The sequence below is a fragment of the Rhineura floridana genome, chromosome 8 (assembly GCF_030035675.1).
Source record: "Rhineura floridana isolate rRhiFlo1 chromosome 8, rRhiFlo1.hap2, whole genome shotgun sequence".
NCBI lineage: Eukaryota > Metazoa > Chordata > Lepidosauria > Squamata > Rhineuridae > Rhineura > Rhineura floridana.
The window spans coordinates 27,740,108-27,754,867 of record NC_084487.1 but is presented as its reverse complement, the minus strand read 5'-3'; the positions used below and the strand labels follow the sequence as shown (position 1 = coordinate 27,754,867).

The 14,760-nt window shown below is 42.2% G+C and overlaps 1 protein-coding gene across 4 annotated transcripts in view; it reads right to left on the bottom strand.

Annotated features, from left to right (window-relative positions):
* Positions 1-329: 329 nt before the first annotated feature.
* ETFBKMT (electron transfer flavoprotein subunit beta lysine methyltransferase) overlaps positions 330-14,760 on the bottom strand; it is a 34,787-nt gene continuing 20,356 nt past the window's right edge. For all 4 annotated transcript variants that reach the window (XM_061638710.1, XM_061638711.1, XM_061638708.1 and 1 more), the window contains 2 exons: positions 9,360-9,490; positions 330-962 (listed from right to left, as the gene is read on the bottom strand). In XM_061638710.1, coding sequence (XP_061494694.1) covers positions 613-962; positions 9,360-9,490 — 481 coding nt within the window. In that variant the 3' untranslated portion in view covers positions 330-612. The remainder of the gene's footprint in view (positions 963-9,359; positions 9,491-14,760) is intronic.

The following is a 14,760-nucleotide window of genomic DNA, read 5'->3' as shown; positions in this document are numbered from 1 at the left end:
TATCGATCCTCACTGGAATGTGTGATACCTCTTCCCACATTCCATCTTAAGATTGTGACCAGATGTACACACTTGTGGCTTCAGCATCAGCCAACTCTACCCTCACCCTTGTTCCCCTCCCTGCTCTGTTTACTGTTTAGTCCGATGAAGAGTTTGGGAGAACTTGGAAGGTTGCTCACTATTTTGTGACATTTTGGTTGGCCTCATAGAGATATCCAAGTGATAATAGTGCTTATATACCCATCCTCCACAAGTAAAAGACTTCAATTTATACAGGGTTTTTTTGTTTATACTTTTAAAGAATAAAACTTCAGCCACAGGTTGGCATGCACACATATTTTATTTCCATTGACTAAAGAGGGAATTGTAAGGCAAAGTGTTTTTTTCTTTCATATTATTATTACTGTTGTCCTATGAAAGTGGCATTTTCAGCTGGTGCAAACCATGCTATGTCAGTGAAACATATTGGATGCATATATGCTAACACAATGTATACAGGAAGTATTGTATGCATTGGCACCAATTGGAATTTGAACTGCCAGAAACAGAGTTTTAAGTGGTTCAGTTAACACTCTATAATCCAGTATCTCTGAGTTTGAAACCCACTGAATGTCAAGGCTGGTAGTGCCAGACCACAGTACTGGTTGAGCCATTGTTTTCTTGCTGTGTTGATTTGGTGAGGGTGTACTCACTGACTTTGTGCAGCTCTCTCTGAATTTTGTGGCACACAAAATGGGGCCTGCCAGGGTCCCCGATGAGCACATTAGTAATATGAGTCTCAGTGTGTTTCTTCAGCCAATGATGAAGGCTGTCCGCAAGCTCATCATTGTAAAACATATCCCCCAGGACAATAACATCCCAGTCCCAGCTGTCCTGCTCTCTATCGATGAGATTCTCTGTGAGAACAGGGAAAGGATTCAGGCTGTTCAATTCACAGTTTAGCATCATGGCAGCTCCTGCAACTGATAGAATAAAAAAAAAAAGATGAGTGTCCTAATTTTTAACTGGGTAATGCCACCTGGACTGGTTACTGTCAAGTGTTTCTGATCCTTTGATAAAACTTTCCTTACCAGAACTGTTTTTAATGTGATAATAAGTTAAGGACTTTAAGGGCAGGGTATTGCTATGGCTGTGGGCTTTCAATCTTCTGAGTTAACCCCTAAGAATGGGGACCCAGTTAAATGCTTCTTAGGGTTGCCAGCTGAAGGATATTATAACCTCTACTTTGCCAATGCTACTTATTAAGCTTCAGAAAAGACCTTTTGCTCTAGCAAAACAAGAATTATATGGATACCCAAGGGAAACTCTATAAAGGGGACTTTCCATGGTAATGGAGCTTGAAAGCTCAGCTTAAAAAGTAGCTTTTAATTATGTAACTATTAGAAGGTAACATGAGAAACATTCTTTAGTAGAAACAGCTATGAGATAGGCACTAGTCCAGGTGTAGGCTTAGAAAGCACATGCAGGCAACAGATAACATTCATAACATAATATTAGTTTGTGGCCTTTTAGGCATCTACATCCCACTCTTCAGGGTGGTAATAAATCTACTGCTACTACAAATGTTAGTGTGACATGGCATAGCATATACTGATCATGCACCAAGCATGTTCAAGTCCAGCCTTCCCCCAACTTGATGCCTTCCAGATAATTGGGACTACAACTCCCATCAGCCCCAGATGTAGTCCAAGACATTTGGAGGGCACCAGATTGGTGAAGTCTGCTCAAGTCATATCACTGCTTACATAACAGAGGGTGTCAAATGACCCTAAATGTTGGGATGGACCTCTAGATAAAACTATGAAGGCAGGCTTCTTTCTATCAGAAGACCAGAGGCCATCATGCCACTTAGTTTTTCCATCAAGCGGGGAGACTTGAGGGGGGCCCAATTGCCGTAGTGACAGGCAGAGGGAGGTATGGTGTTATGAGAAGGACGTGCCAGGTAAGGGGAACGCGGCCCAGACATGTAGTGGCTGTACCTCGTTCCGGTCCTTCTCATATCTGCAGGGTTGTTGGTTGTCCTCTCAGCCAACTCTCAGATCTCCAGTTGCTGCTTTTTAATGCCAGATCGGTACATAATAAAACCTCCCTCGTCCATGATTTGATTATGGATGAGGCAGCCGATCTGGCATGCATAACCGAGACTTGGGTGGGCGAACAGGGAGGAGTTAGTCTCTCCCAGCTCTGCCCACCGGGGTATTTGGTTCAGCATCATGGTAGATCTGAGGGTCGGGGAGGCAGGGTAGCTGTGGTCTATAAGAGTTCCATCTCACTCACCAAGCACCATGTCCATGCAGTTACTGGTCTGGAGTGTCTGCACCTTGTGTTGGGCCAGAGGGACAGACTGGGAATCCTTTTGGTGTACCGCCCACCTTGCTGCCCAATGGCTTCCCTAACTGAGCTGACGGAAGTGGTCTCGGAGGTATTGTTGAGATCCCCCAGACTATTAGTATTGGGGGATGTCAACATCCACGCTGAGGCTACTTTGTCCGGGGCGGCTCAGGACTTCATGGACGCCATGACAACCATGGAGCTGTCCCAATATGTTAGTGGCCCAACACATACATCGGGGCATACTCTCGACCTTATCTTTGCTACTGGACATGGGGATAGTAATCTGGATGTGGGGAGTTTTACATCTCTCCCTTTGTCATGGACAGATCACTGCTTGCTGAAGTTTAGACTTTCAGTGGCCTTTCCCCTCTGCAAGGGTGGGGGACCTATTAAATTGGTCCGCCCCCGGAGACTAATGAATCCTGAAGGTTTTCAAAGGGCTCTGGGGGATTTTCCGGCTGATAGGACTGGCGCTCCTGTCGAAGCCCTGGCTAATCTGTGGAATACGGAGATGACCCGGGCTGTGGACACGATCGCTCCTGCGCACCCTCTCCTCTGTAGAGCTCATTCAGCTCCCTGGTATACTCCAGAGCTGACAGCGATGAAACAAGATAGGAGGCGGCTTGAGCGGAGATGGAGATGAACTCCCGATGAATGCAATTATGCGCTGGTTTGTGCTTCCACTAAGCTGTATGTAGGAGCGGTGAGGGCGGCGAAAAAACAACATTTCGATGCCACTATTAAGTCATCTCTCTCCCGCCCAGCGGAGCTTTGTAGAGTCGTCCGAAGGCTACTCCATCTAAGCCTACAGGACACAGTAGATACATCGGTGGCCCGCTGTAATGAGTTCGCTCAGCACTTCCAGCATAAGATCTTATGCATTCGCCGAGACCTAGATTCCCATTTTATAGCAGTTAACCCTAGTGAGGTGTCTGGAGCACAGTCTTGTCATGTTTTGTTGGATGAGTTTCAGTCGGTTCAGTTCGAGGATGTGGACAAGGTGCTTGGACAGGTACGTGCAACCACTTCGGTACTAGATCCTTGCCCCTCTTGGCTAATAAAAACTAGCAAGGAGGGAACAGTTGGCTGGGCCAAGGAAGTGATAAATGCCTCCTTGCGAGAGGGAGTGGTCCCCGGCTGTCTGAAAGAGGCAGCTGTGAGACCACTTCTGAAAAAACCTTCCTTGGACCCAGAAGATTTCAGCAGCTACAGACCAGTAGCGAACGTTCCATTCCTGGGCAAGATCTTGGAACGAGTGGTTGCCGACCAGCTCCAGAAGCTTTTGGATGAAACCGATTATCTAGATCCATTTCAATTGGGCTTCAGGCCTGGTTTTGGCACTGAGACAGCCTTGGTCGCCCTGTTTGATGACCTATGTCGGGAGAGAGACAGAGGGAGTGTAACTCTTTTGATTCTCCTTGATCTCTCAGCGGCTTTTGATACCATCAACCATGGTATCCTTCTGGAGAGGCTTGCGGAGTTGGGAGTTGGAGGCACTGCTTTGCAGTGGTTCCACTCCTACTTGGCAGGCTGTCTCCAAAAGATAGTGCTTGGGGAACATTGCTCGACACCGTGGGTTCTCCAATGTGGGGTCCCGCAGGGTTCGGTTTTGTCTCCCATGCTCTTTAACATCTATATGAAGCCGTTGGGTGCGGTCATCAGGAGTTTTGGAGTGCGTTGTCATCAGTACGCTGATGACACGCAGCTCTACTTCTCCTTTTCATCTTCTTCAGGTGAGGCGGTCGATGTGCTGAACCGTTGCCTGGCCGCGACAATGGACTGGATGAGAACTAACAAGCTGAGACTCAATCCTGATAAGACTGAGATGCTGTTGGTGGATGGTTTCTCCGATCAGATGGTGGATATATACCCTGTCCTGGACGGGGTTACACTCCCCCTAAAGGAACAGGTTCATAGTCTGGGAGTCGTTTTAGACTCTTCCCTCTCACTTGAGGCTCATGTAGCCTCGGTGGCACGGAATACGTTCTACCAACTTCGGTTGGTAGCCCAGCTACGTCCCTACCTGAGTAAGGAGGACCTTGCATCAGTAGTACATGCTCTGGTAACCTCGCGTTTGGACTACTGCAACGCGCTTTACATAAGGCTACCTTTGAAGACGGTTCGGAAGCTACAGCTAGTGCAAAATGTGGCGGCCAGACTGCTAACAAGAACTAAGCGGTCTGAGCATATAACACCTGTGCTGGCTCGCCTGCACTGGCTTCCAATACGCTTCCGGGCCAAATTCAAAGTGTTGGTGTTAACCTATAAAGCCTTATACGGCGCGGGACCGCAATATCTGTCGGAACGCCTCTCCCGATACGAACCGGCTCGTACACTACGGTCTACTACGAAGGCCCTCTGTGATGTTCCTATATTAATGTATATATGGTAAGTGTTGTTGTTTTAGAAGATACATGGTAAGTGGAGTGAAAGAGGGGGAGTGAATGGGCAGTAGAATGCGAGATGATTGGCTGAGTGTTTAAAATGGCTGAATGTATAAAAGGAAGAGTGAGAGTGGAAAGGGGGGGAGAAGAGAAAGAGTGGATTGCTTGGTGGGGTTTGAGAGAGTTGTTTGTCAGGAGAGAGTGAAGAAGGAGGGAGGTGGAGTTCGGATTAGTATTGAGTAAAACCATATGCTTATGTGCCTTAAGAAGAAATCTTGTTAATCTTGTTAGCTTTGTTATCTGTAATAAATACTTAATTTGGTTTACCAAAGGCCTGATCCTTGGCTGGAGTTTCACAGACCAGAAGGGAGGGTAAGGTAATGACCAAGGCTGAAGGGGAACTGTAACAAATGGTGGCAGCGGTGAAGAGAATAACAATACCAGTATTCAGAGTCTCTGGGAATACTAGTATTGGGACGTTACTGGTGGTTGCCTAGCAGGGGGATCTGTTGAGATCTGTGCTAGAGCGGATAGGTAAACCATAAGAGAGTGCGGTCCAGACTGGTGGAGTCCCTGGTGGTGCCTAGAGACAGGCAGTAACCACGAGCAGGTAGGAACCTGACAGGGAGAGCCAGGGAAGGACGCATCACACCCTCCTCCGGGTCCCGACGCATAGGGAGGCCCGGAGGGTGGTGACGAGATCTAGGGCCTTCTCAGTGGCGGCCCCCGAATTGTGGAACAGTCTCCCCGAGGAGGTACGCTTGGCGCCGACACTATCATCTTTTCAGCGCCAAGTTAAAACCTTTCTCTTCTCTGAGGCATTTTAATCTTAGTTAAATGTTTGTAACTTGGTTTTAGATTGTGTAGTTTTTATATGCTTGTTGTATTAGATTCTGTAATTTTATTGTATTTTATGTTAACCGCCCAGAGAGCTATTGCTAGTCGGGCGGTATGTAAGTTTAAGAAATAAATAAATAAATAAATAAATAGAACAGCAATATCTGTATCCCTGACTCTGGGTAAGGCCCTCATCCATTAGTTGGCTTGATCACCCAACTACATTCCTATTTACACCCAGGCATTTGACAGCTGAAAGTCCTGTCCCTGGCAATCCTGAAATGACTCATTTGAGAATAGGGGATTCTTTTTAGGAGTTTTAAACTAATTTTAGAAGGTTGTTTTTAACTGTTTTTAGAACTTTTAATTGTACTGTTTTAGTATTTAAATGTTTGCCACCCGGTCTCCTTTGAAGGAAAGTGCAGGATATAAATTTAATAAATAAATAACAACTAGAGTGGCTTTGGCTTGTGTTGGGATAGCTGTATGTGCTAGATTTAAAGTGTTAGGATATATGCTTTAGGGACCTATATTCATGCGTGTGCTATATTCTTGGAAGGCATATGTGAGATGAAACAGCAGCCACTGCTTCTGCAGCATCTGGACGACTCTGCAGTGATTTCTGGAGAGGGAAGAAAGGACCAGGAAGTGCGTGGGCAAGATAAGAATGACACTGGAGCCCTGACGCCTGATTGGCTGAGGGATAAAAAATGAAGCATGTGAGGCAAGGGGGAGGGACCTCAGCAGGGAGAGAGGAGATGGAGAATTAAAAGTAGACAGCAGAAAACCAGGAAGCAAGTAAAAGTAAGAGAGAGGTGTGTGGGGAGGCTTTTTTGTGATAGTACTCACCTCTCTTTTTTTGCTGCCCATTGCAGCCATTTTGTGCTGGCACCCATGGCACTTTTACCAAACTATGAGTACCAGCGCCTCATTTTTTACCAAAAAAAGAAGGGGTGAGTGAACTGAGGAGTGTTTGTTTTTGAGAGCGTGTCTGGAGGGGGAAGTGAGAAGCTGAAAGAGTGTATGTGAGAAACGGGCTGAAGTAGCAAATAAGGAATAAGTAGACTGGAATTCTAGCACTAAAAAAGGTGGGATGGGGGGACAGTGAAATAACACACACCTAGAAGCCTGAAGGAAGTGGCCAAGTGGTGCTTAACCAAAGGTGACACATACATTGAAGTTCTGGGGGCTACTTGTCCAGTGGTGAGCCAGTAGTTATTATCAGGGGCCCTTGCACAGGGAGGGCTAGGACCCCCTACATTATAGAAGACAGCCAGGGTGACAGAAACCTTTCACATATATAAGTTTAGCACTTAACATGGCAATGATGAAGAGAAGCCTGATCTTGGAAAAGTGAAGGGCTCACCAGTTGTTTCTAACTAAAAGAGACACACAGGAATTCTGAAGGCACTGTGAGAGGTAGATGAGCCATTCAGAGTGTGTATCAATAAAGCATTAAAACACTCTGAATCTGTCTTCCTTTGGTCAACCAGGAAACTCCATGGTCTCTTGGGCTGTCTAAAAGAACTAGATCCTAAGCTGAACAACAGGCTGGTCATTCATGATCGGCAGATTTATTGGTTAATGACCCAGGGTGAGGACTGATGGCTGGGAAAAAGTTCAAGTCTCTTTAGTGTTTTGAATCAACCAAACCAGTTGCTTTGTTTTTTTATGTACCTTGGAGAATACCAAATCTAGCAATTCAAGGTGAATTCTGCAGCCAGGGGAACATTATTTTCTATCATCTGAAGTTCATTTTGAGGATTACATGCTTTCCAACAACTAGATGATACTACACAACTGGGAGACAATTTTGCCTATGCATCACCCTAAAACCAAACTCTGGCTTTACTAATTTAAGACTACTGTGTTTCTCTTTACAACTGCTTTCTTTTCTGCTCCTTTAAAAAAAATGTATAGCAAATTTAACAAAGCAAGAAAGAAAAGGAAAATATAAAGAATTTGCTTTCTGCCTAACCAGGACACTGTGTGGTTTACTTAAGGTATTTGGCAAATCTGAGTAACAGCCTTGCTTTAGATCAGCTAATGGGTCTTCATCCCAGAATCCTAACTGTAACCTCATTACCTGCAAGCACCTTGTACAAACTAATCTGGTCTGCAATTCCATCTGCAGACTGAGTCTAAATGCAGGCTGCAAGGCTTCAACGTCCAGCCTAAATTCTGTAATTTTTGTTTGTCTTTCCTTATCCCTCACAACTCCTGCTTTGATATTAACACCTCCCTTAAAGTTTCCAGTTGTTGGATCTATAAACATAAATAATCAATGCTCATATATATGGACCTGAACCACCAACCCTGTGGACTATTAGCTGGGGATACGCATGTGAAGCACTGCGCACAAGCTACTTCAAAGAGGCTTTTGTAAAGGCTTTCAGACAGCTCCTGCGTTCTACCGTTTGCTCAAAGCACAAAGGATTTTAAAGGTGGGCACCCCACCCGCTTGCCACTCACATATCATAATGAAGCCATGTGATTCACAAGAGGGCAGCCATGCCCACCTATCAAAGTTGGCCTGCAAGGCAGATCCTGATAAGGATCTGGTCTGAGGAGCAGAGCTTGGAAGTAACTAGTTACAAGTAACGTATTACTTGTAATTTATTACTTTGTTGAGTAATGAGCGGGTAACTTCATTACATTTTACTGGTAATAGAATGAGTAGTAACTTCATTACTTTTGAGGAGTAATTGTAATGTTTCCAGCATTACTTTTGCGCATTACTTGGGGGGGGAGAAGGGGAAGTCTTCTGTTCCTCTGATTTGTGAATAAAAATCATGTGCTTCAAATTGGGCTTCTGTGCAGCATTGTTCTTCCTTCATGCTCTATGGGTGTTTAGGAGGTGATGAGGGAGGAGGTGGAGAGCGAGATGGGGTGGAGAAAACAATTGTTTAAAAATTGACAGGAGTGGAAGGAGAAAAGAGCTGGAGGCAATATATATATATACAAAAATATGTGTGTTGGGTTATCATCATTGCTGGGGGTGGGGTGAGGGGATGTGAGATTCTGTTATGGCATTCTGTTAATCTTATGGATAATTTTTTTTATTCTACTACCCTCTGTGTGTGCGTGCTTATTTTTAATGTTGTTTTAGGCTACTCAGATGTGCAGCAGCCAAAGGCAGCACCTTGTAGGCAATTTTCTTTTTAAAAGTAACTAAAATGTAATTGTAGCTATTACTTTTGAGTAAAAGTAAATTAATCAATTACTTGCAGAGCAATTGTAATTGTAACAGTAATTACTACTTTTGGGGGGCCATGTAACTGTAACTGTAATTTATTATTTTTTAAAAGTAATCTTCCAAGCTCTGCTGAGGAGTCAAAAAGGTTCCCCACCCCTGACAGCCACAGATAGCCACCATTGGGAAGTCAGGCAGGATAAAGGCATATGTCATAGTGTGGAGTTCTTTGTCCTGGAGCCACTGAAGAAGAAAATGCTCATCCTGGATGTCATCAAGCCCATGTGACTTAACATTTTTGCCACAGCATTTCTCTTCTGCAATAGGGATATTTCATTTTAACAAAGCTATAAACTTTTGAATCTTAGCTCAGGGATCGCCTACAGATGTTGTTGGGCTACAACACTCATGATTCTTTACCATTGGCCATTCTGGCTGGGGCTGATGGGAGTTGTAGTCCAACAACATCTAAAGGGCACCACATTGGCTACCCCTATCTTAGCCGGTCAGGAGAAACTCCTAGTCCCCTCCAGACAGAGGAGAAACAGGGAGTTCAGTACAATTCAGCATATCGGGAACTCCATTAGGGGATGAAGTCCAGAATATCTTACCAGGATCGATGTCATTGGCAACAACCTGCGATGCACCACTCATCATGGCTGCTATGGCTGTTGCTCCACAACCGCTTCCGAGGTCTAGAACTTTCTTCATTCTGACAACCTTGGGGTTATCAAGAAGGTATCTGAGTATATTTTGGAAAATAAGAACAGTAAAAACAACATTCATAGGAAAGTTATTGCATCAGCCTATGTCAGTCTCCAATTCCATATGTACATAGCAACCTGCTTTAATTTGAAAGAGACCATGAGTCCATCTAGCTCAGTACTGTCTACACTGACTGGCAGTGACTCTTCAGGGTTTCAGGCAGAGGAAGTTCCCAGCCCTACTTGGATGTGCCAGGGATTGAACATGGGACCTGAATGCAGAGCAGAAATTCTACCACTGAGCTGCGCCCCCTCCTTAACATGTAGTTGCACTTTAATTTCTAAGACAAAAAGGCTCAGGCTAGTCTTATTAGGCCCTTCAGCTCGATAGTCCTTCTGCCTCATCCCACATGACTGGCAAGCTGTGGTGGTTGATTGATTTGTACTTACTAAGCAAGGAGAGAAAGGCACTCTTTCTATTAATAATCCACATGTGCCCTGACCCTTTTTCCAGATAAGACTCTGCATGTTTACAAACTGAATGACGGGCACACATTCAGCAGATGCAGCTTTTCATCTCCATGCAGGGAAAATTGCACTTCTACAATGTCTGCCAGTCAGGCAAATGCTAAAGGTACATTGACAGTTAGGAAAAATGTGGTAGCTCTAATTATCAAAGACTCTGTTTTGATTCATCTCTGGGATACATGACCATGGCAGTCATCTCTAAAATTCAGAAGCTTGCAAAATTTCACAATATAGAATTAACCACATTTGAGAATATCCCTTGTAATAAAATGTAGCTAATGTAAACCGAGACAAACCTCAGGTGAGGTGACTGATTTCGAATAACAGCTCAGGGAACATATCAGTGAATATGAATCACAGAAACCGGCAGAGGGCATGCAGATCCATATATGAACATTGCTGGTTTCTATTTGGATTTGAACAAGTTGCTTTTACAATTGAAGGATGAGAAGCTGCTGCAAAGTCCAATATTTGAAGCAAAGTAGACCAGGGTGGGTTGGAATTATGGAAAGATAATTTGAACGAGAATGAAATATACTAAGATTAACCTAACACAGATCTAATTATACCAAGGGCATACAGGTGTAGGAGAATTGACCACCATTATTTTCAATAAAGCTAATGTTTGATTGGATTTGACTAAGGGATTCTGGGTACATGTATCTGCTTCTGGCTAAAGCCTTTGCAAGAAGGACAGCTGAAATTGCAAAATGCTGCTTCTACACTTGAAAGGAGAAATAGAAATGCTGAATACCCAACATGATTTATACATCTGGAGTGGTTTCATCATGGAAGGCCACTAGTGCTTAAGATGAGAAAACACAGTAGGATTAGGCCTGGGAAAAGAGGAACCATGTAAGTTTCAAGATTGTTCAGTAATTGCAAAACACTGAGTAAACACAGAAGAATTCTCAGATATGCTTAAGACTGTCTGAAATAGGTAACCACAAGAACAAGGAAGTGGTAACCAACTGGATATGAATAAGATAACCACATTGGAACAAGGAACTGAAACAGAGAAGAAACAGCAAAACAGGACCCCAAATTTAGTTCCATCACTTTTCTCAGATGTCAGATGGCACAAGTGACATATGTTAGCACAGGACCTGAAGACACTCTACAATACACAGGTATTTAGCCTCAGAAAGGGGTCCCCCTTCCACTACCCTTTGGAAAAGGGTCCTGTTTTCTGGAAATGAATCTAGCTTTTTGCTGTGTGTGTGCATGTGTAGAATATATTGCTTTACCTATTAGATCTTTCCCCCTGTATTAGAAATTATAACTTTAGCAACAATTGTATTGGCAAACAATTGTTTCTCCTCTCTGTAGTATAGGTACATCTCTAATAACCACTAAATTTCTTTTATGTGTTAGGCAATTTAATTTCAATAAAGCTTTTTAATTATTTCAACTTTTTTCTTGTCGGTTGGTTTCTTGGTGTCACTACCTTAATTTCCTTTCCATTGGTTAACAAGCTTAGGCTGTTGACAACTGAAGCACTGCGACAGTCAGATGAGCTAAATCGGCCATATTCCTCTCTCTCTTTTTTTTTCAATTAATTTTTATTCAAATTTTCAAAACCAAAACAATACAAAAAGAAAAAACACAAATCAATAACTAATACAATAAAAAATATTAAAATATTGACTTCCGATTTGTCGTAGTTCAGCTATAAGTCTATAATATATAACAAGCCTGTCTCTTAATAGATTATAAAATCACCTTCCTCCAGCGGTTATCTTAATTGGTATCAAATCTCATTAACATCATATCATTTTATTCTTCCACAAAAAGTCAAAGAGAAGTTTCCAATCCTTGAGATATATGTCCATCAATTTTTTTTCTAGATAAACATGTCAATTAATCCAACTCATCAAGTCTACTAAGTCCAGTAATTTCAAATCGCTCTTCTTCCATTATCCTTGTTGGTTCCATCTTCCATCTTCCATCTTTACGCACCCAATAATCTTGCTGTCATAGTCATATAATAAGAGTCTGATAGGAATTTCCTTTATCACAGATATTTCCTTGCCATCAATTCCGAACGTATCACTGAAGTATTGTTGCAAAGCCGCATCTCTGTTCCTCTTTTTTACAGAATACACTAGCACATCTCTTGAAGATTTTTCCATTGACACAAAACAGGGATTAATTCTGTTAACTTTCTCCATTTCAAGTTCCATCAAAACCTTCCAGTCCAGGAATTTTTTCGAACCGATAATATCTTTATCTCCAATCTCTTCATCAATTCCTTCAGGGACAGCGCTGAGTTCCAAACCGTAATATTTGTCTCCAGGATCCATCACAGCCAGGAAATCCAAATTTTTTTCCAGGTCCATATTTAATCCAATCTCCATAGTTTGAACCTTGCCTTTAATTTTTCTTTCATCCTTTTTTGGTTTTCCAGATCTATCTTTATTCTCCTTTCTCATAGAATCCTGAATTTCTTTCAGCTCCTGTCTCATTTCGTCAAATTCAATTCTCAACGCTTGACTATTATTTCTCAGTTCTTGTTTTATTGACTTAATCCCATTCATTATTTTCTGAAACATATCTAAAGTCCCTTCTTGTACATCCATGATCTTCTTAATTGTCATTCTTAAAACCAAAGGAACAAAACTCCTTCAATTTTCAATGTCCCAAGCAAAGAGCAATTTATTTTTTTATCCAGTTACAAAGGAGTTAATCTTTCAAACCAACTGACGTCACACTCTAGACAGCCCTTATCTCTTATATGCCCAGAAGTGCAAAAACAGCTTTAGTTCACAGCGTCCAAATAACTAGCAGCAGAAAGAATGAGCAGATTCATCAAAAAAAAAAGTAGACCAGAAAAAATAGTCCCAGACATATATTACACCAAAGTCTTATAAATCAAAAATATTTTTCTTTTTTCTTCCAATCAGAAACCCCTCATCCGTTGTAATCTTTATAATGCTAATTTCCATGTCAGCTTTTTGCAATAAAAAAAAGATAGGCTATTTTTATTTTCTTCCCCCTTAGTTCCGTGAGTAAAAGAGAAAGTTTTGACTCACCCAGGTTTTCTTAATTGCTGGTTCTTTGACAAATCTCTTTAGCTGTATAGATAACAAAATAATGAGCGTAGACAGGAGAATGCTTGCCTGTTAGACCGTTTTTCTTTGAAGAAAAAAAAAACGGCTCACTTATTCAGCTGAGCTAGCTAGAAATCCTAGCTCCGTCCGAGCTGCTGGAAGACCTTCTTTCACAGACAATTCTGACGAATTCCAGTCTCCAACAAACACAACAGAGCTGTGTGGGAAATCTCACGTTTCTTCCTTATCTGGAAGAAATTATCCCCAGTCAAAAAAAAAAACCTTCTGACTGGACTTCCGGGAAGGGTGACTTAGCCTGTGCCTGCTTTTGAGACGGGCTCCTGCCTCAAAAGAAGCTTATTCAGATATATCAGTCAGTTTTTTCTTTTTTTTTTGACTGATTAAACTTCTCCCGGGTAGGGAGAAACGAAGAGATTAACCTCAAAGCCTATTTTTGTTGGGACGACCAGATCTCATTAATTTATGGGACGAGGTCCAGCCGACGAAGGTGGGACGGATTTTCAACAGCAAGCTCTATCTGTTAAAGCGAACGTTCATCTTATCTTCTAAGAGAGAACGCACTAACAGGCAAGCACCCTTCTTTCTATATTTTTCTTTTACTTGACTTAAATTGTTGCTGTTTAAAAGAGATTTGCCAGATTGATCGGTTTTTGACATCTCACTGGGGAGCCGTAACTTCTCTCTGCTACGCACTAATTAATAGCTTATCTCTGTTTTTGTTGCAAAAAGCTGTCCTGGATTTGCATTCTAAAGATACACACAGAAGAGGGATTTCTATTCCAGATTTTTATTTTGAAAAATATTATACTGTTTTGAGACTACTCTCTTTTTGGTCTATTTTATTTTGACGAATCTGTTTCTTGACGATTGCCATTAATTGTTTCGATCCTGGGAACTGCATTTTGTTTACTTAACTATTGGAGAGATAAGGCTGTCTGCTCTGTTTATACTGTGATGTCACCAAGTTTGGAGTATTAACCCAATTGTTGCTGAAATAAGAAGTGGTTTTCCTATATTTTTCTTTTAAAATGGCAATTAAGAAAGTGGCTGAGAATCTGGAAATAACTATGTTTCAGAAAATAATGGATGAGATTGAGATAACGAAAATTGAATTGAGTAAAATGAAGCAGGAGATTAAAGATATAAGGGTCCCTGTGAGAGAGGTGACCCTGGAAGGGGTCCCTGTGAGAGAGGAGACCCCGGAGATTGGAACAGGGGTCCCTGTGAGAGAGGAGACCCTGGAGACTGGAATAGGGGTCCCTGTGAGAGAGGAGATCCCGGAGATTGGAACAAACGTGGAACAGGAACAAGATTTGGAGTCTATGGACTTTAGAAATAAAATCTATTGTTTGGAACTCAATGTTATCTCTGAAGAAATTAATGAAGATTCTAGAGATAAAGTTATCAATGGCATGGATTATCTTCTGGACTGGAATGATGTGATGGAGCCCAATATAGAGAAAATCTATGGAATTAACTGCAGCCATGTGACAATGGAAAAACTTTTAAGAGATGACCCAGTGTATTTTGAAAAAAAGAACAGAGATATGATTTTACAGCAGTATTTCAGCAACTTATTCAGAATGGATGGCAAGAAAATATTTGGGATAGAGGTAATTCCCATCAGACTCTTACTATATGACTATGGCTTTGACAGCAAGATTATTATGGAATACTGATAATGGAAGATTGGATATTGAAATTACTGG